This window comes from Scyliorhinus torazame, chromosome 10 (assembly GCF_047496885.1).
Source record: "Scyliorhinus torazame isolate Kashiwa2021f chromosome 10, sScyTor2.1, whole genome shotgun sequence".
Classification (NCBI taxonomy): domain Eukaryota; kingdom Metazoa; phylum Chordata; class Chondrichthyes; order Carcharhiniformes; family Scyliorhinidae; genus Scyliorhinus; species Scyliorhinus torazame.
In genome coordinates, this window is record NC_092716.1 from 68,300,782 (window position 1) to 68,322,909 (window position 22,128).

Sequence of the window (22,128 nt, forward strand, 5' to 3'; positions counted from 1 at the left end):
CTGCAGCCTCATGGCGCCGAGGTCCCAGGTTCGATCCCGGCTCTGGGTTACTGTCTGTGTGGAGTTTGCACATTCTCCCCGTGTTTGTGTGGGTTTCACCCCCACAACCCAAAGATGTGCAGGCTTGGTGGATTGGTCACGCTAAATTGCCCCTTAATTGGAAAAAATGAATTGGGTACTCTAAATTTAAAAAAAAAATTATATAGCTGGAGCACCAACTTTAGATTTTGTGAAGAGCTTTGACTTGTTAGAGATTCAGTAAGCCATGAATAAGGTTTTAAACCCCTTCAATCTATATTGTTTTGTGTTTGAATAAAATAGCAGCAATGATTTTTGTACCAAATCTCTTGATTTTTGTCTCATGGAATTATGGGGTTTTGAGCTCCTGTTACCTTCAGCGATTGTATTTTGGCTTCCTTAGGAGCTTAAGATGGTAAAAGCAAAAGCAGTATTTTTTGGATTTAGGAAGAGTCTACGGCAGTGGTGGGCAACCTTTTGCCTGGGGGCAGTCTGAGGCTCATCAGGATTTTGAGCGCAGCCCACGAGACATTTTGTTAACCATTGCCCACGAGCAGGGGCGCCACATTCTGTCTGCATAGTTTTTTTTCCTACCTGTATGACTAAAATGATACGCACATAAAGCAGAGGTGCATGAAGTGAGGTACATGCTGAGTGCACAACATTGACTCTGGGAGCTGTGCTCAGCATCCAATCAAAGTGTAAATATTTATTTGTTTTTACCATTTGAAGTTAATAGTTCTTTTAATATATGAATGATTAAGCATTTTCTATAACTCGTTCTAAGAACATAAGAACTAGAAGCAGGAGTAGACCATCTGGCCCCTCGAGCCTGCTCCGCCATTCAATGAGATCATGGCTGATCTTTTGTGGACTCAGCTCCACTTTCCGGCCCTTAATCCCTTTATTCTTCAAAAAACTATCTATCTTTATCTTAAAAACATTTAATGAAGCAGCCTCAGCTGTTTCACTGGGCAAGGAATTCCATAGATTCACAACCCTTTGGGTGAAGAAGTTCCTCCAAAACTCAGCCCTAAATCTACTTCCCCTTATTTTGAGGCTATGCCCCCTAGTTCTGCTTTCACCCACCAGTGGAAACAACTTGCCTACATCTATCCTATCTATTCCCTTCATAATTTTATATGTTTGTATAAGATCCTCCCGCATCCTTCTAAATTCCAATGAGTACAGTCCCAATCTGCTCACCTCTCCTTGTAATCCAACCCCTTCAGCTCTGGGATTAACCTAGTGAATCTCCTCTGCACACCCTCCAGTGCCAGTACGTCCTTTCTCAGGTAAGGAGACCAAAACTGAACACAGGTGTGGCCTCACTAACACCTTATACAATTGCAGCATAACCTCCCTCGTCTTAAACTCCATCCCTCTAGCAATGAAGGACAAAACTCCATTTGTCTTCTTATATTTGGTGTGTATTTAATGTATCCAATCTTATTCATAGGGTCATGGTTAGTGGCCATTTTCAATCTCAAACTCAATGAGACGAAGGAGGGCCACTCATGCGGCCCACTCACTAGCCAAAGTTACCCATCACTGTGAGGAATCTCAAAATTGAGCGACTGTGGAGAATTCCATCTTTACAATAGTTGATCAGGATGAAATGTCCTTAAATGGTGCTTAGTTCTGCCTAGTATTCATTCTTTAACATTCCCAGGCTAGGCAACAACCACTTATCAGCTTCTGGAGCAGAAGTGCTAGCGGAAGGTTTAAAACAGAACAACTCCATCCAGTATCTGGGGTAGGGCATTAACTATTACTTTCCCTGTTCTGCATTTAACATGCTGACACGATACGCACCTCATTCACGTAGGATTGAAAAAGCAAATAATAAATACTTACATTTGAACTCTTTGTAATCTTATTTGTCTGTCGGGCTAAGTAGATTATTGGTCACTCTATTGTAGAAAATGTGCCTTCATAATAATGGATAAAGAATGTGTAAATTTGTTAAAATAACAGAAATGCAGACATATCACTTGTATGGTTTTGGAGGTAACTTTTTAAAACTCAGATGGAAAGTAAAATCTGAAAAGATGTCAAGAAAAGACAGCCCAGCCCAGCCCATCCACTTTCCCCACCAGGCACGACAGTTGAAATGACCAGATCTCATGTACTGTAACCCAGCACTGTCTTACACTCTGACCATGAGGTCATTTTACACTGTGTATGATAGTTCTGTAACACCAGGGTTCATAAAATGTTTACTTCACTGTTTATCCAGACTTTGGGGAAACAAGATTGGAGATGCTGGTGCTTGTGCATTAGCAGCAGCTCTTGAGAACAACACAAGCATGTTATGGCTAAGGTAAGGATATGCTGGCGCGGTAATGCCCCGAACAAAATGTATTGATTCAGACTTCATTTTTAAAAACTGTTGCCTTTAAGTATGTATTTCAATGGACTCTTTTCTGACCGTTAGTTTGTAGGCAACAATGTTGGCAGCCATGGTGCCAGAGCATTGGCCTCAATGCTGAAAACAAACACCATACTTGAGGAGCTTTGGTAAGTATTTTCAAGACATCAGCATGGGAAAATAACTAAATACCGAAGCACTTGTTACTTCTTATTCCGGTTACTGATATTTATGGCTCTGCAAGATATTTAAATTTTTTTACTGTGACAGTCATCCCGACGCGAAACATTAGCTCCCTTCTCTCGCCTTAGATGCTGTCAGACCTGTTTAGATTGGCTAGCATTTTCTGTCTTTGTTTCAGATTCTAGCATCCACAACAATTTGCTTTTATTTTACTTTTTACTTTGTTACTTGATTATTACCTGACGCGAGAAGCACATTATGTCAAAAGGTGAACATGTGGGGCGAAATTCTCCCCCAACGGCGGGATGTCCGCCGACTGGCGCCAAAGCCGGCGCCAATCAGACGGGCATCGCGCCGGCCCAAAGGTGCGGAATGCTCTACATCTTTGGCGGCCTAGCCCCAACATTGAGGGGCTAGGCCGACGCCGGAGGGATTTCCGCCCCGCCAGCTGGCGGAAATGGCGTTTGTTTCCCCGCCAGCTGGCGCGGAAATGCGGCGCATGCGCGGGAGCGTCAGCGGCCGCTGTCAGTTTCCCGGCGCATGCGCGGGAGCGTCAGCGGCCGCTGTCAGTTTCCCGCGCATGCGCAGTGGGGAGAGTCTCTTCCGCCTCCGCCATGGTGGAGGCTGTGGCGGAGGCGGAAGGGAAAGAGTGCCCCCACGGCACAGGCCCGCCCGCGGATCGGTGGGCCCCGATTGCGGGCCAGGCCACCGTGGGGGCACCCCCCGGGGTCAGATCGCCCCGCAACCCCCCCAGGACCCCGGAGCCCGCCCACGCCGCCTGGTCCCGCCGGTAAATACCAGGTTTGGTTTACGCCAGCGGGACAGGCAATTTCTGGGCGGGACTTCGGCCCATCCGGTCCGGAGAATCCTCGGGGGGTCCCGCCAACCGGCGCGGCCGGATTCCCGCCCCCGCCCAATCTCCGGGAGCGGAGACTTCGGCGGGGGCAGGGGCGGGATTCACGGCGGCCAACGGCCATTCTCCAACCCGGCGGGGGGTCGGAGAATGACGCCCGTGATGTTTCCATGTCTTGGGGCACTGGCATCAGTACTTCAGTCTACATTAATATAAGCAGCAACTGTGGATTTCTGCGGCAATCCTAACTAAATTCGGCACTGTGGGAATGTAGACTCTATGGTACGACTGCTCTGGGAGATTGCTGTTGCAATAAATGTTTAAAATGCTTCATAAAATTAAGTGCTGATGGGTTGCTTTTGTTTAAGAACTGAACATTTCAAATTGTTTAAAAGCCAAATGTTGTTTACAGTTTTAATAGCTGCCACTTAATACCTGGATGTCTCGACAATTAGGTGGCAAGCTAAGTGTTGGCTAGTAGGTAACTGATACCTAGGTGTTCAGAATCTGAATATTCAAACTGACATCAGTTTTCCCATCCCCATTGATTTGTGGTTCATTATTCCCCATGTCTCACACATTCAACACTTAGCTGCTAAAGTAGACTCAGAGCTTCTATAAAGAAATCTAATTAAGATGCTGAGAGCAATAGTCTACATAATCCCCAAAACATTTTAACATGATGCACTTTAACATTTGGAAACATCCATAAAACCCCTACAGTGCAGAAGGGTCTGCACCGACCCTCTGAAAGAGCACACTACCTAGGCCCACTCCCTCACCCTATCTCCGCAACTGCACCTAACCTGCACATCTTTGGACAGTGGGAGGAAACCAGAACATCCGGATGAAACCCATGCTCGTCCAAGACCGGAATTGAACCCAGGTCCATGGCGATGTAAGGCAGCCGTGCTAACCATTGTGCCACCGTGCCACCTCTTTATCGCTTTTCTTCAGCATCGCTCGATGGTGACACTGGAATTGCCTTCATAAAAGCACTGTGGGAGAACCTTTACCACACAACTAGAGAAATTTGTAAAGACAGCTCACCACCACTTCTCTAGGTCTGTTAGAGATGTACAATGAATGCTGGCCTTACCAGCGATGCTCACTTTGCTATGAATGAATAAATGGAAAAAAATGCACTTTGATTTAAGGAGCTGAATAATCAAATTAATGTTACCCAACTCCATTTAGAATAAAAAAACATCAGGTGTAAATTCCAGTTCATTTACAGTCATGTTTATGGAGGGCCATGGTGAGCAAATGGCAATGGAGAAATTCCACTTCAGTTCAGAGAATCAAAGGGCTGGAGTAGGGAGTGGGAATGAGGATGGAGGGAGCGGTCCCATAGTGAATGGGAAACCGGGAGTTAAGAGCAGTGGATCTTTTCAACCCAGCCACTGCATTACGACATCATTTTTGGGTTTCCCACCCAATTAGCATAACAACCTACTTGAGGTGTTTTTAACTCCTGTATTTGAACGAACGTTTCAAATATGCAGTTTGACAGATTTTGGAGTTGAGAGTACGACTGAAGGAAACGGCAGAATGAAGTCCAGTCATTTAAAGGCTGTGCCTTGTTTTAGTGGCGCTTCCCTGAATATGCTGCTGGGGTTGTAAGGGCGCACAGAAGAAATACCGTTTCCTACTGACAGGAGGAAGAAGTCCGCAGATGAAACAAAGAATCGTAGCTAGTGGTAGCAAAGGAGGTCAGCAGCAGGTGAGAGGTGCAACAATGGATTCGGTATCGAAGGCAGCTTAGTAACCTAAGCAGGGCAGGAAATGTGGCACGTTCACCTACGTTCTGATGTGCGTATCACCTGAACTTCACAGTCTGTCTTCTCCAGCCTACTCCAGCATCTCACTCCTGAAAGCAAAATACCTTAAAGGTATGCACATCCCTCTCTGTCTATGCGCATCCTCACATCCCATTCAAGCATCCTCCACTCACACTCACTCACATCTTTATGTAATGCCATGCCTCTCCCTCGCCGTCACCCTCAAGAAATGCTCTTCATCCATCTGTTTAACACATTCCATTACATTCATTTAGAAGTCTCTTCTTTCCCCGCCTTCCGGGCACTTGAATCGGCAGCCCACCTAATAAATTTAAAGAAATAATTCAAGGTGAATCAGGCTTGTTAGCTAGCCTATTGACTGGGATAATACATTGCCCATGCTTGATGTGGGTAGGGGGAGTGGGAGTCTGTTTTTTGTCCTAAATGAAAAAAGACATGAAGGAACGGAGGTGGAGGCCTCATTCACGCCCGTGGTGGGGGGGGGGGGGGGGGGGGGGGGGGCATGCTCAATGTGCATTGTGGGCCCAAGATGTATCACCCTCCCCCAACCACCTTTCCTTTCATGCTGTCCAAAGTCCAGACCCCGGGCGAGATTCTCCACTCCCGCACCGGTTGGGAGAATCGCCTGGGCCGCCAAAATTTCCCGGGACGCCGGTCCGACGCCCTCCCGTGATTCTCCCAAGCGGCGGGAACGGCCCCGTCGGGTTCCGTGGGCCACAGGCAGTGGAATCGCCAGAGACACCCAAAATGGCAATTCTCCGGCACCCCCACTATTCTCAGGCCCGGATGGGCCGAGCGGCCAGGCCCAAACGGCGGGTTCCCCCCGGAGCCGTCCACACCTGGTCGCTGCCGTCGGGAACAGCGCGGGAACGCTGGGGGGGGGGGGCGGCCTGCGGGGTGGGGGGATAGGGGGGGATCCTGCACCGGGGGTACCTCAAATGTGGCATGGCCCGTGATCGGTGCCCACCAATCGTCAGGCCATCCTCTCTGAAGGAGGACCTCCTTCCTTCCGCAGCCCCGCAAGATCCGTCCGCCATCCTCATGCGGGGCGGACTCAGAGGACGGCAACCACGCATGCGCGGGTGACGCCAGTTATGCGACGCCGGCCGCGTCATGTATGCGGCGTCGCCTTTACGCGGCGACAAGGCCTGGCACATGTAGATAACGCGGCCCCGATCCTAGCCCATTGTCGGGGCCTGAATCGGTCGGGATCGGGGCCGTTCCGCGCCGTCGTGAACCTCAACGGCGTTCACGACGGCGTGGGCACTTCGGCGCGGGAGTGGAGAATCCCGCCACCATCTTTGGGCTCTTGGATTCCTCCCCACCCTAAAAGCCCAGGATTTACCTCTCTGAGGCAGCCAGTGCTCTCCTTGATGCTCCTTCTTGCAGTCCCAGTAGCTCCTACTCCTGAGCTCTTGTGCTGCTGGGACTGTTAGAGCAGCTGTCCAATCAGATTGCCTTGTTACACCTAGTTTAGCCCATTCCCAGCATGTTCTGGCTGCGGGGCGGGCTTCTGTAGAGTTTGCTGCTGTCCAATTTTCCTTCCAGGGACGCGAGCAATCCACCCCTTTTTCAACCGAAAGTTACAGTCACACTATTTAAGTTGCAGTCACACAATTCTAGCAATTTCCTGAGATATTAACTGGCCAATTATGGTTTCCCGTTGTCACCTTTCTTAAATAAATGCAGTATAGCGACAGCTGTATTCTTCTGCCAGACCATAGCTCCAAATTGCAGATTAGATGTACAAACAATGTAGTTGTTTTGTCACTGGACTAGTAATCCAGAGACCCAGGGTAATGCTCTGGGGACATGGGTGTGAATCCCACCAGGGCAGATGGTAGAATTTGAATTCAAAAAAATCTGGAATTAAAAATCTAATGACGACTATGAAACCATTGTCGATTGTTGTAAAAACCTATCTGGCTCAGCAATGTCCTTTAGGGAAGGAAACCTGTCATCCTTACCTGGTCTGGCCTACATGCGACTCCAGATCCACAGCAATGTGGTTGCCTCTAAATGCTTTCAAGGATGGGCAACAGATGCTGTCCCAGCCAGCGACGCCCACGTCCCATGAATGAATAAAAGAAAAAAAACCTCCAAAACATAAATCATCCCACCTCTAAAGTTTGTAAAGTAACCTCCCAGCACAAGTACTGTGAAAAAAAAGTTTCATATAAGCAGGCAAGAAAGCAGCTATGAGGTGTCAGTACTTCTTGGCATATATTTCCTTAATTTTTCAGGCATTTCATTTGCCACTGTGTTCTCACCTTGCTTTGCTTGGCAAGTTCCTGGAAGCACGGAAAACCCAAGAAGATTACTTGCTTGTAGTCTTAACTTTCCGCTGTTAAATGAAGAAACTGGAGGGTTGGTGTTTTAACCACCCCCCACTGTACACATGCGCTCTTTCACATTACAATTCAGCCCACCTGAATCATACAGCCTGAATGAGGTCATTTGGCCCATCATGCCTGTGCCAGCAGCATCTAATTACATTTCATGGTGATTTTGATGACCACGGGGTCAATAGTACTTGGTCCTTGATCATAATGAAAAACTGAGCTCTATAACAATAAGAGGATATTTATTTGTAAACTCCACCACAGATTTTGTTTCCTAGTCACCAACTCCATCCCTCCCTCTGGCAGCTCTGAGAGTGGACCAGGCGTTGTGTAACCTTGGTGTCAGATTTGAACCTGAGAAGAGTTTCCGCCCAGGTATCCATGTCATTACTAAAAGTGTCTATTTTCACCTCTGTAACATTTCTCAACTCCAACCCCCTCGACTCTTCTGTTGTTGAAACCTTCATCCATGTCTTTGTTCCCTCCGGATTTGACTCCTCATCAGCCTCTCACATTCTACCATCTGGATATTTGAAGTCATCCAAAACCATACTGCCTGTGTCATAACCCTGAAAGTCCTGGTAAGCCATCACTACAATGCTTGCTGATCTACAATGGTTCCCAATTAGCTAACCCACAATTTCAAAATTCTCATCTTCATTTTTAAATCCCTCCGTGGTCTTTCCCCCTCCGTCTTTATAATCTCCTGCAGCTCAAGCAACTCCTCTGTTGGCCTCTTGAGCACCCCCTTTTTAATTGCTGTTCAGTTGGCAGGTGGAGCTTTGGCTGCCTTAAGCTCTGGAAATCATTTCAGACCTTAAGTTCTGGATTTCCCTCCCTATAGTGTTTTCCTCCTTTTAAGACACTCTTTAAAACCTATCCTATTGATCAAGCCTTTGGCCATCTGCACGAATATTTCATTATTTGGTGCAGTGTTTGGTATTGCTCCTGTAAAGCACCTTTGCTACATTCAAATTGTTAAAAATATGTTATTTTATGGTGCTTAGCACAACACAAAGTTGGTCAAGGAAAGCAAGAATTTAGAAGAGTAACTGAAGAATTTCTTGTTTGAATAATTCTTGTTTGAAAATGGTAAAAAAAGATGTGCAAATATGCCAGGTTTGGGGTCTGGATGGCATGCGAACTTTGTGGATAAGGGGAAGCCCTTTGGGTTGTGGGGGTGAGACTCACGCAAACAAGGGGAGAATGTGCAAACTCTGCACAGACAGTGACCCGGGGCCGGGATCGAACCCAGGTCCTCAGCGCCGTGAGGCAGCAGTGCTAACCACTGCACCACTGTGCCGCCTTGCAAGCATAGTGGCAAGTAAACATGTTTTAAAGCTGTTCTGTAAGATGTTGATCAACCAACTCGCAGAATCTATTTAGCCCAGTGAGCATTTCAGCAAATATTTAAAACCAGTTATGAGTCAGCAGTTCAGATGATTCATAGTCCTAGATAGTCTATTCTATCTTTAAGACTGGCAAGTGATTTTCCTGCTCAAACCATTTGATATCAAATGGTCTTTAATGCAGACTAGTATATTTGAAATAAACTGTTATTTGAAAATGTAAGTCTAGTGTGTCTTTCATTCTTTAATTTTTTTTGTTGCAGTCTTCAGGAGAATAATTTAGAGGACGAGGATATGCTTCACTTTGCAGAAGGACTTCAGAACAACTCAAGCTTGAAGGTTCTCAAGTACGTAGTGATGTGCCAACAACTGTGGCTCCAGCTCTAATTTTGTACATTGGTCTGCAGTGTAAACCTTTTATGCAATCATGTCATTGTCGCCTCTTATCCAGTGAATTCTAATCTCTTGATCTCAGCCCATAGCCCTGCTAAGTTCTCCTTGCCTGTAGTTTGTCAGGAATCTAAGACTATGTACCTTGCTTGAAATCCATTGCAAAGGCTTTTCTCGATACATTACAAAAGGCCAAATCACCTATTCCTTCCACTTTCATGGATGTTGTTTGATTATTCATCAGTTCATTCATTTGAAAAGCAAGGGCCAAAATCCTCCGTCCTCGTTCACAGCTGGGACTTTCCAGTGCCGCTGAAAGTGAATAGAGTTTTGGCTCGAATGCCAAATTCTCTGTTCTCGCTTGCACCGGGTCCCACCGTGGACGAGACTGGAGAATCCCGCCCTATATACTCTGATACTGGATGTTCTGCTAACTCCAGGTGTGCAGTCCTCATTGCGTTCGGTGTGTTCTTTTACATTTGAACCAGTTTTTCTCTTTGTTTTCCATTGTTACATCTCCCTGACTCAGCACTACCAGAGATTCAAAACTAGATTTTCTTTTCCAAAAATATACTTTTTTCATAAAATTTCAAATTGAAAATGATAGGAAGTGTCATAAAATTTGGCTTTTCTCCATACAGTATGTTCCACTCCTAGACACTTCTGTACGATTGTAATTCTCTTGATACTTACAATATACATTCCATTTCAAGCATACAGTCTGAAGGCAAAAAAACAATTCAGGTTGAAATTTCAAAAGGTGCAAGAGAATTCAACTTTCCTTCAGCATGCTCCTCTCTGAGGTGTCGCAATACAATTTTAAAACTCTTGATAATCATAAAGTGCATTCAATATCAGGCGTACAACCCGAGGGTTCTACAGATTTTCCACCCCTCAATGTATATGGCTGAAATGCCCTAGACAGCAACCTTTCCCCATTGAGCCTCTGCAGCAGCTGCCCCAAGCTTTAGTACATCTCTCAGCATGGTGTCCTGGACCTGGAATGTGCCATTCTGCAACACTCAGTCGAAAGACAACACTTTTCACTGGAGGCCAGCAAGATTTGGGCAGACCAAAGAAAGATTCCAAGCTAGATTCTGGACTGGGATGTCATTTGCAAATCACAAGAGTTATTTTACTGTAGGCATCCAGGCAAGCTAATATAACTCAATCTTTTTAATCGAATGCCATCTAGATTTGATGAAAATAAAATTATAATCCTTCTTGCTATCCGAGATGAAATCCTAATAGAATCACAGAATAGAATCCCTGCAGTGCAGAAGGAAGCCATTCGGCCCATCAATGCACCGGGCACCCTATTTAGGCCAACGGATTTGACAAAAATGCCCACTGAACGGTTGAAAGGGAATTATTGTAACAGTGAGAGCCCAGAGAAACATGGCTTGCTTGAAGAATTGAACTTGATTTGATGAGATGAAAGATGATTGAGCGATTAATTAATCTGCCTTTAGCATGAAGAAGTAGACAATGCAGGCTCAATAGATTTAGAAAAGTAGATACTGTATTATTTTCTATCTTTAAAACTGGCAAGTCATTTTCCTTTGGGCAACACGGTAGCACAAGTGGTTAGCACTGTGGCTTCACAGCGCCAGGGTCCCAGGTTCAGTTCCCCGCTGGGTCATTGTCTGTGCGGAGTCTGCAAGTTCTCCCTGTGTCTGCGTGGGTTTCCTCCATGTGCTCCGGTTTCCTCTACAGTCCAAAGTCATGCAGGTTAGGTGGATTGGCCATGCTAAATTGCCCTTAGTGTCCAAAAAGTTTAGGAGGGGTTATTGGATTACGGGGATAGGGTGGAAGTGAGGGCTTAAGTGAGTCGGTGCAGACTCGATGGGCCGAATGGCCTTCTTCTGCACTGTATGTTCTATGTTCTATGTAATGGATAGAGATCCATTCAGTTTCAGCTTTAAGAATATTATAACTTCATATGAATTTGTGGTGACTCCTCAATTGTAACTTTTTAATATGGGAGTGGAGCTGGTTATATTCTTACCCATCCTTTGTGCGTTTTTGCTGGCTGAAAAAATTGGCTGAATATATCTAGATTTCCTTTCCAAGTGCAACACGACGTCTGGGTCATCAAAATGAGCTATGGTTAACAAAAGATTGTTCTGCATTAGCATTTCCTGGGCCCCCAATTCCTGATTTAAATTCTCTTTTGAGTCTGACTGAGCGAGTGCCCGTTCATATTACTCTCCTACCCTCACTCATCCAGGCACAGTAATAGAAATATATAACATGAATTATCAGGCTGTGTGACAAGAGCACTGAAATTGCCAACCATCAGATGTTATCCTGTTCGCAAGTCACTTGTTGTGACAGAGGTTTGGGGCAGAATTCTCCACCCGCAAGCCCCGTTTATCTGGCACAGCCCGCCCCCGCCGGCAGCGGGATTCCCTGTTTCTGCAGCTGGCCTATGGGGGGCTGAATTCTCCGATTGTGAGGCTCTGTCCTCACGCCGGCGAGGGAACGGTGGTGTTTTACTCCCGAACATTTGGCGCAAAACGTCCACCGATCCTCCATGTAGCTGGGGGCTAGCATGCGGCAGCGTAGAGTACCCAGCTTTAGATGCCAATATGGGCAGGATAATTGCCGGGCGCTGGACTGAATCTGCAGCTGCCACACCGAGTTCCCGACGGGTGAGACCATGAGAGACCCACACCGTCGGGAACTCAGCCGGTCGGGGGCGGAGTATTGGGGAACAGACCTCAGGAGTGTCGCGAAAGCAGCACCGCCCCCGATTTGGTCAGGATCTTTGATCCTCCGGCCGATTGCTGAACGCGATTCCGGCATCGGCGACCGGAGAATCCAGCCCACGGTTTCCTATTGTGGCCACCACCACGCCATCGGGAAACCTGCGGGCGTAGGTGCGCTGCTGGCAAAGCAGAGGATCCCACCGATGGAGCATCCCGCAGTTTGTCTTTGAGGTATATCTGAGGACAGATCTAGGATCTTCCATCCCATTCAACCAAGTGCGCAAGTCACTGAGGTGAAGTCGAGGTTGGTGGTCTGGATTCTCCGCCGCCCGCCGCTGGTGGCGGGCTCCCATTGCGGCGGAGAATCGGGCGTCTGGGGTAAAAACTGGATTGGCGCTCCTCCCACCCCCTGCTAATGGCGTGATCGTGTTTTGCGACCGCGGGCCAGCGGGAGAATGCAAATGGTCAGACCCATTTGCATCCGCTTAGCGGCCGGGCACCAGAATCTCCAAGTCTGCATGAATCTCTGGTCCTCTGTTGGGAATTATGTGGGCGAGGATCACTGCTGGTATTTACTAGTGTGGGAACCACATGGGCGGGGATCAGTACTGGTATTTAGCAGTGTGGCCCTGAAGTGGTGGACCTCACTGTGGGCCCTGAAGAGAGTTGCCCCCAAAGTCCACCCAAGGGCTACTCCCCCCACAATGTCAAACCTGCTCTCAGCCCTCCCCACCAGAGACCCCCTAAATAAAGAGACCCCCTAAATAAAGAGATCCCCACAGAGACCCCCTAAATAAAGATATCCCCCACAGAGACTGCCAAATAAAGAGACCCCCCACAGAGATCACCCTAAATAAATAGACTCCTCCACAGAGATCCCCTAAATAAAGAGACCCCCCCCCCACAGACCCCCAAAAGAGACACCCCTACCTGGAAGCGAGGGAGCAGTCCAGATAGAGGTAGTGAAAACAAAATCACTGCTTTAACACTCACCTGGACTATACACCTGCAGGTTCAGGCAGAGGAAGCAGCATCTGTCAGTTCTTGGAAAAGGAAAAGCAGTCAGCTGGGTTTAAACCCCCTCAGATCTTTGATCTGCAAGCCACTCATTAATTTCTCTTTGATATTGATTGAACGAGGCTAACTAACAGCTTCCACACACCCCAGCTGTCAGCATTATTCCATTCATCTCCCTTCATGGTTGAGTAACTTCGAAGTGGTCAGCTGAGGAACTAACCGCAATGTTTATAACATCAAGCTTTGATTGATAACTCCTAGACCACTTCAAACAGAGTTAATTGCTTTCCATTCATCATCCTTCATGGTTGAGCGACTCAGAAGTGGTTAGCTAGAAATTAATTCTTTATTTAGGGTGTCTGTGGGGGACTCTCTTTAATTAGGGGGCCTCTGGTGGGGTGGGGGGGCTGGGGGGTGGGCAGGGCTTGCTTTGTGGGGAGGAGGGTGGCCCTCTGATGGACTTTGTGAGCAATTCCCTTAAAGAGGGCTGGAGAATCACGAGGGCCTGGAGAATATGGTGCGTGGCCCGCCCACTGGCATGGGGCGCGAACCTCGGTCTTGACACCAGTGGAGAGCTGGAGCATCGGAAACGAAACCCATCCTGTTTTCTCCCTGACACTGGATTCTCCGCTGCATCGGTAATTCTGCTACCGGTATCGCGAGGTGGAGTATCCCGCCCAAGGTTATGCAGTCTGAGCCCCCAGTTCTTTAGTGTGGTGTCGTGGTATTTCTGGTGTTTTGGAGAGACCAGGAGGATAAAGTGGGCAACCGTTATTATTTCTGATACAGAATCCAATTGTTCATCCGGAGTCATACTATTCCATTCACCAGCATTGGAGGTTGATCTCATATGGCTAGTGTGGGTGAATTGGAAGTCATCCAAATTACATTAGTACCTTCACCTATGTGTGAACAGAATGCCCATACATAATTTTCTATCTCTTTCTGTCTGCAGGCTGGCTAATAATAGAATCAGCAGAAAAGGATTGGAGCTTATTATCAAATCCCTGAAGCACAATGTTACTATTACATCTGTATGGTAAGTAATGAGTTAAAACCCATTGTGGTCTTTCCAGTTGTATTGGTTGAGAAACCATTCTTTTCAAACTTTAGGAATAGTAATAGGCTGTACAGCCCCTTAAGCCTTTTCCACCATTTTAGAATCATATAGAATGGGATAGCACAGAAAGAGGCCATTCAGTACATCAAACCTACAATAACAAACTTCTTTGGATGACACAGCCATACCTGTAGTCAGCAAGAATCATTAGTTAGTAGTCAACATGGAAGCTGAAGGTTTCTTTGAGGAGTTGAGGTGGGATGAGGGTTGGGAGGGAGCCCCCCTGCTTCTCCGGGTTCACAAGGTGTCTGAAAAAGCACTTCCTTGTGGAGCCAACATTTCTAATCTCCCTTTTGTCACGTTGGGTGTTCTGGTTCACAAACAAGCCAACAATGCTGGAAGTGGTGTAACACTATTTTATTAACTGTTCAACTATGCTAACATACTGTAAACGTGGGCATAAGCAATACCAACTTAACTGTGGACCCTTTCTTATCACTAGCTATGGTGAGGCACTCAGCACATGGTGAATGTCTGTGATGCAGGCTGTGAGCTCTGTGCTCTGAGCTGACTGCTGCTAGAATGAGCGGGAACTCTCCTGTCCCCTGTCTTGATAGTGCTTGTGCTCTCACTGGTGATTGGCTGCGGTGTTATGTATGCTGGTTGGTCCTACTGCATGTTCATCAGTGTGTGTATGTGATTGCACCATAATGTACTGATGTATATTATGACACCTTTAATTTCCAGGTTCCCTGACTCCTGGGAAACCTACACAATGCAGTTAATTTTAAAATGGGGAGTCAATTGCACTGTGGGTGCCTGATTTAAGTATGTTCATGAAGTGTTTGACTTCTCCACAGCAGGACAATTGGGTGCCATGAAACCCAGCTCCATAAAAATGGTACCCACACTCCAGTCACTCGCCTTGCCCAACTGAGTTAATTTGGTGCTGGTCCTTTTGACATGCTGTGCTACTCACAGAACTGACAGGCTATGCACTGCAATCTCAGCATGCTTGCCAACTCTTAACTTGAGCACACCTGCACTGTGTCTTCAAAGCTTTTCTTCATCGTCACCTGCTAGCTACATTTTCATAATTCTCCTACTCTGCATCTTCAGTGCAGTTGGACCAAAACATTGAGAGTCTTCACATGCCATGTAACACAAACTAAGACTGTTCATCATGTCGTGCCTGTGCTTAATCTTACTGCCACCTGTCTCTGACTACCACTGATTACCATGTCATGTTATTATAATAATAGCTCAAGGGATTCGGTAAACATGTTGAGGGTTCACTTATTTAAGCTTGGTACATGAAAACAGTTATGCATAGCTATAAAACTCGAATACATCAGAACAGTGTGTGTGTGCTCTGCTCAAAGCAAAAGTGAAACAAAGACTGGATTACATTACACACTTCCCTGCTAATCTTAAAGGCATATTACAACTGCAGTCACATATGTGGTGGGTTAGGGTCATGTTTCATGTGTTTGATGGCTTACCACCCCATCCATCAGCCCGTCATTGGGGCTTAATATTGAGGTAATTATCGCTGGAAAATTATGATTAACTAAGTTTTATTTTCCTCTTCAAAGATATAATTGGCCTTACCTCTAATGTCTCCAAAGCTCAAATAGATTTTCAAGAATCTGTCCAGACGCAAATATAAATAATACCTACCTGCAGACATGCCATAGAGTTGCAGATATCCCTTGAATCATATGGAAGCATGATTTTCAAGAGAAGGAACTGCAATTGTATTCAGTGGACGGGGTTGAAGAAGCTGGCAGACTTTACAATGTTTTTAAATGGCAGAGCAGGCTCAAAGGGCTGAATGGCCTCCCTCTGCTCCTTTTTTTCTAAGTTTCAATTTACAACACAACTGGGAACCTGATGCAACCCAAACTAATTGTGAAGAAAACTTGAGTTACATGAAAAATATTGTTTCTTCTTCAGGGTAGGAGGAAATCACGTGACTGCCGAGGAGATCGAAGATATGACCAGAGCGGAAAGAAGATTGGCATTTTGATCAAAAACTGGAAAAGGGAACTATTTGACCTTTTAATATTTCCCTCATATTTAAAAAAAAAACTGTGCTGTAGTGCTTCTGTATCATGAACTATATTTATAGATGATGGAACTTTGTATTGGGTGGGGTTGTATTTATAAGGATTTATTTAAAAACAATCCATCATTCGCTCATTGTGGTTTTATGTCTGTTCTTCACTAGAATGGTTCTTGATTTTATGCCCAACAAATTGTATGGATTCCACTTACAATACTGTCTTCCTTTTATTGTTCCTGTCTCCAACTGTGATCCCGATTCCCTTTCTCAGAGTGCTGTATGCTCTTGCTAAATAAGGAAATTGCATTTATTTTGGTACCTCAGGATCTCAGCAAATTAAATATTTTCAAATTGTAGTCACTGTTGTAATTTAGGCAGACATGACAACCAATGTACAGACTGCAATGAGATCATCTTTTCTTTTAGTTATGTCGGTTGAGGGTTACATGCTGGCCGGAACACTGAGAACTTGCCTGCTCTTTAGTGAACGGTGCTGTGGGACACTTTGTGTCCATTTCATCTGCTATTCAAGGCTTCAGTTTAATGCCTTGTCCAAAAGACAGTGCAACGCTTCCTCAGTACTGCAGTAAAATGTCTGCCTAGATAATGTGCTCAAACCTCTTGAATGAAGCTTGAATGCATGACTTACTGCTTCAGGGTCAGGAATGAGCTAAGGAAGGCATTTAGCCCATGTGTTTTTGATGTCCATCTTTTCTATTCTTCAGTGTTATAGAATAATTCCTGCACATGTCACCACATGATGTTATTCCACACAGATGTAAGCCTGGAAATCACCATTGTTTAAGTATTAACTCTGGGATACTGAAAGTTTTGGGGAGAATTTTCTCTCACCATTAGTTCCCAATATTGCTTATATTTGCTGCAGTAGATTGTGTGGAAAATGGATCCCTTAAAAGGCTGACCAATTTACAGGCACAGCAAGAAGATTGCTAACCTGAAAAAAACTGCTAGGGTAAGACTGAAGTACAATATGGAATGTCAAGTGCCTGGTTAAAGTAGCCATGTCACAAAGAATAATGCACATTGTCTGTAAATGAATCTGGACCAAACCATTCTAAGAATTAATTTGTACTAAACCATTCTAACAGTTGATAAAACCGTGCGGTCCTACCACTGGAGAAACTGTCCACTAAATACATACTAATCACGCCATACCTCAGCATAAGAGAAAAAGCAGTCAGGTAGGAACTTTAACAGTGGAGAACTCAAAATACCAGGTAAACCAGCCTAGCTGAATGATGCACATTCATTGCGTGTTGTGGAATAAACTACAGGATGTGTAACATGACACTGTACTACCCAAAATTGCAAACTCGTATCTGTTTATATAGCAAGGTGGCTCATGTTTAAAGAGAACGCTCCTGCTGACAATCCCAGACACTTCCAGCCATTGACTCCATTTGAGGAGCCCTCAGTAGACATCATAGGTTGTGATGGTATTGGAACAGTAGGAAAGGGTGAATTTAGAAGACGTCTGAATCTGAGCTCGTACCAACTCCCAATGACTTGTCATCTTACTCAATTACTAACACAGGCATAAACTGACCCCCCAAAATCACTTGAGTTCACCCAAAATACTCTAAGATCTAATGTGGAGTGTAAAAATTTCCATTTCCTCAATCAACAGATCATTTAAAAAGGGTTAATTGTACTGAAGAATACCTTGGACTGCATGTTAACTGCAGTGAAGCAATCTGCCTTATCAGAATCACAATTATGCAACAGAGAAAACACCCATCAAATCTGTGCTAATATTTTGCTCCACATGAATTGCCTGCTTGCTCTTCATAACAAATTAATATTTATTTTTTCAGCAATTATATGAATTCAGGTTGTAGGTTTATGCTTTCTACTACAAATGACTGTTTTAAAAATAATAATTTCATATTGCACACTACATTAAGTAAAGATGAAAATTGTTTTCATTCTATTTGTATTTTGTCCCATTTTGCAACCAGGATACCTGAGGTTGGTAGTTGAGGGGACAATGTTGTTGAATCTCAGAACTTAATTAAATGCACCTTATCTATGTGCAAGCATGCCAAGACTACAAATGATATTTACTGCCAGCCTTCTACTTGGCACCATTTCTGGCGAGGCTTATATGATGATCCTGGTGACCTAGAGGTTGTGCGATGTACAAATTTGTCTAGATACCCAAAGTTCTGTTCCAGGTTATCAATGTTAGTCCTGGTAGCTACATGGGTCTTGTTGTACCAGTGCTCTGCTTCTGTCCTTGGTTAGCATATTGGTGTCATTAATCAGTGCTCAGGAGTAGTCTTGATGAAAGAGAAACCATGGGCACGATTCTCCAGCCTCATTGCGTTCTTGCTCAAGAGTAATGAGGCTGGTGAATAGCGGGAGAGGCCAAAAATGTGATTCGCGCCAGGCGCCAAACAGTTTGCAATGCAACCAGCCCGCTCCCGTAGGCAAAATCGGGATCTCGCCATAGCGTGGCGAGAAACCAATTATCACCACTTAAGCCCCATTCCCATACAATTAACGAGAGCCATCCCATATCCAATGGTCTCCTGTCAACCAGCTGCCTCCCCAGCAAGTGGTCACGCTGGCGCCAATTAGTACTCCTTTTGTAAAGGGCTTCTGTGGGAAGCCAAGGGGATGAGCAGCCATCTCTGCTCACCGGCAATGAGGCCAGGGGGTGTTGGGCTTGCCACCCCAGTGCTCGGTGGGGGGTGGAGGACCCACGGCTGGGGGTGGCGGACCATCCACAGGGGTGGGCTCCCATGGGTCGGGGCGCTGGGGGGATAGCTGGGGCTGGGGGTAGTGGTGCCACCGCCGGCGTGGAGTGTGGAGGGGGGGGACACTAGGGGCACGCGCGGTCGGTGTCCACCGACGGAGAGGGGAGCCGGGGGGGCATCAGTGGGTCCCGCAGGGAAACCGTGAGGGGGGGGGGCGTCTGTAGCTATACAAATCTGTCAAGTATACAAGCTATACTTGACAATGCCTATCACGAGCTGTGAATCAGAAAGGAATTTTTCCAAGCTCTCCTTTATAAAGAACAAATTTCGGTCTACCATGACTGAAGAGCGCTTAAAATCTTTCTGCATATTGTCTCTAGAAAATGACATTGCAAGGAAGCTCTCATATGACAAAACTGTACGTGAATATGTTGCTCAAAAAAACAGAAAAAATAGTATTTTGTAAAATGTGCATCATGTAGTATGTATTCTCATAGGTGTCTAAAATAAAAGATTATATTGACTGTGGTCTTTTCTATGTTTTATTTCACCATTCTATGATGCATCATGCATGTGTACAACATTTCCCTAATTTTCATCCCCCCATAGGAAGGATAAGGCATAGGAAATTTTTATTCGCACCAGTGACTTTGACATGTGAGATAATCCAGTACAGCAATTTTAATCAAAATCTGAGATGTAGTGGTTAAATTTTTTAAAAATATGTCGTGATCTGTCGTGGAACAACCCCATTGAAGAAGATAACAGTGGTTACCCAGACCTCATTGCTGGTTGCGAAGGGGCCCCCATAACAGTTCAAGCTTCTGGGTCCAAAAAATGTAGGTCCGCCACTGGCCTGCCCCTACTGGTTGTACATGGTTCACGTCCAAATTTACTGCAAAGAGACTGGTTGGGGGTCCTTCAATTTGACTAGCAGCAAATCTTTCAAATGGACTGTGGCAATCTTTGTGACGTGTTAAATTAATACCCTGAGGTTTTTCAGGAAGGTCTTGACAGGATTAAGGGTACCAGAGCCCACATCTATGTCGATCCGACTACTTCTGGGCAAGGCCAGTTCCACATGTGCTACTTCCTAAGGTGGACGCAGAACTGCAACAGTTGCAAGATCTAGGAGTCATCCGACCTGTGAGGTTTGAGGAATGATCTGCTCCGGTGGTGTCAGTGATTAAACTTGTTAAAACCGTCTGGCTGTGTGTGGACTTCCAGGTCGAGAATCTATACGCTTGGCTCACTGGGGGCTGTTCGTTTAAAAAGCTCGATATGAGCCAGGCATACCTACAGGTGGAGCTTGTCCCGTGGTCGAGAAAATTTGCCACGATAAATCCACATTGAGGATACTGAATTGCTTCCAATTCATCTTCAGCGGGAGAACGTCTCTCAAACAGTGAATCCCAGCCAAAATTATTGGTCAACTCTCCCTCTCCAACCCTTCGAAAAACAAGTTCTTGCCTGCTGGATTTTATTGAGAGGGAACTCAAAGTTCTGTGCTGGCTCATTAAATGCCTCTTGTCTTTTAACATATTCTTCACCAATTCCAGATTCTACAGTCAGTGCCTCCCAATAGCACTCCACCAATTCATTCAATCAAACCTGAAGAATAAGGCCTCTTTTTTAACCCACTTCTGGTGACAATTTCTATATTGAGTAAAATGCTAACCCCCACAACCTGCCTATAAATTTCTAGACGACCCAATCAGAGGGACATAAAGGTTCTGTAGTACACTCAATAACGACGCAAGAGAGTAGGACGGTAAAGAAGGCTTTAATAAGCTGAGAACTAGCCTGATGCCGAGATGGGTGCTTACTGGGTGCCGCCTACAGAGCGGCCCCTTATATGTGACTCCCAGGTGTGCGGAGCTGGAGGCGGAGTCCCCCAGGGTTCCAAGCCCGGTCTTAAAGGGGACATCACCTTACATGATGATAAGGGTACAGTAACACAGTGACCATTCATCATATTCACCCCGTTTAAAGAAAACGCAAAGTCCGGCGGGGGTGAAGTGGAATCACAAGTCTATTAGTTTCGGCGGCCTGATCGTCCTCGTCGACCTCCTCAGCTCGGGCGATGGTGCGGCGGATACGGACGTCTTAGATGAGGGTACATTCGGGAGCACGGTGGTCGGAGCTTTGGTCCGAGTCGGGGTAGGGGGTCAGGGCGCTGGGGGGATAGCTGGGGCTGGGGGTAGTGGTGCCGCCGCCGGCGTGGAGTGTGGAGGAGGGGACACTAGGGGCACGCGCGGTCGGTGTCCACCGACGGAGAGGGGAGCCGGGGGGGCATCAGTGGGTCCCGCAGGGAAACCGTGAGGGGGGGGGCGTCTGTAGTGGGGGAACCGGCGGGTGCCAGATCCCGGAGGGAAACCGTGTCTTGCGTGCCGTCGGGGTGCTCGACGTAGGTGTATCAGGGATTCGCATGTAGTAGTCGGACCCTCTCGACCAGGAGGTCCGTTTTATGGCTCCTCGCGTGCCTCCGGAGAAGAACAGGTCCCGGAGTCGTCAGCCAAGGTGGAAGCGAGACCCCGGAGGTGGACCTCCTGGGGGAGACAAACAAGCGGTTGTGAGGGGTCTCATTTGTGGCCGTGCAGAGATGCAACCTAATGGAGTGTAGGGCATCGGGTAGGACCTCCTGCCAGCGGGTGGTTGGGAGACTTCTCGACCGTAGGGCCAGGAGGACAGCCTTCCAAACTGTCGGGTTCTCCCTCTCCACCTGCCCGTTTCCCCGCGGGTTATAACTGGTCGTTCTGCTCAAGGCGATGCCCTTGCTGAGCAGATACTGACGCAGCTCATCGCTCATGAACAATGTACCCCGATCGCTGTGGATATAAGCGGGGAAACCAAACAGGGTGAAGATGTGCAGTGCCTTAATCACGGTGGCCGAGGTCATGTCGGGACAGGGGACGGCGAATGGGAAGCGGGAGAACTCGTCGATGACGGTTAGGAAGTAGGTATTGTGGTTGGTGGACGGGAGGGGACCTTTGAAGTCCACACTTAGTCGCTCAAAGGGCCCCGAGGCCTTTACGAGGCGAGCTTTGTCTGGCTGGTAGAAGTGCGGTTTGCACTCCGCGCAGATCTGGCAAGCCCTGGTCATGGCCTTGACCTCCTCGATGGGCCGAATGGCCTCCTTCTGCACTGTAAATTCTATGATCTAAGGTAGGTTGCGGGACTTGATAAAGTGGGCGAGCCGGGTAACCACCGGGTGACAGAGGTCATTGTGGATGGCCCGCAGGCAATC

The 22,128-nt window shown here is 46.6% G+C and overlaps 1 protein-coding gene across 1 annotated transcript in view; it reads left to right on the forward strand.

Moving 5' to 3' along the window:
• nod2 (nucleotide-binding oligomerization domain containing 2) overlaps positions 1 to 16,422 on the forward strand; it is a 57,641-nt gene extending 41,219 nt beyond the window's left edge. Inside the window, 6 exon segments of the mRNA XM_072466793.1 lie at positions 1,691 to 1,774; positions 2,258 to 2,341; positions 2,422 to 2,538; positions 9,182 to 9,265; positions 13,992 to 14,075; positions 16,058 to 16,422. Of these exon segments, the coding sequence (XP_072322894.1) occupies positions 1,691 to 1,774; positions 2,258 to 2,341; positions 2,422 to 2,538; positions 9,182 to 9,265; positions 13,992 to 14,075; positions 16,058 to 16,214 (610 nt within the window). The 3' untranslated portion in view covers positions 16,215 to 16,422.
• Positions 16,423 to 22,128: the final 5,706 nt, after the last annotated feature.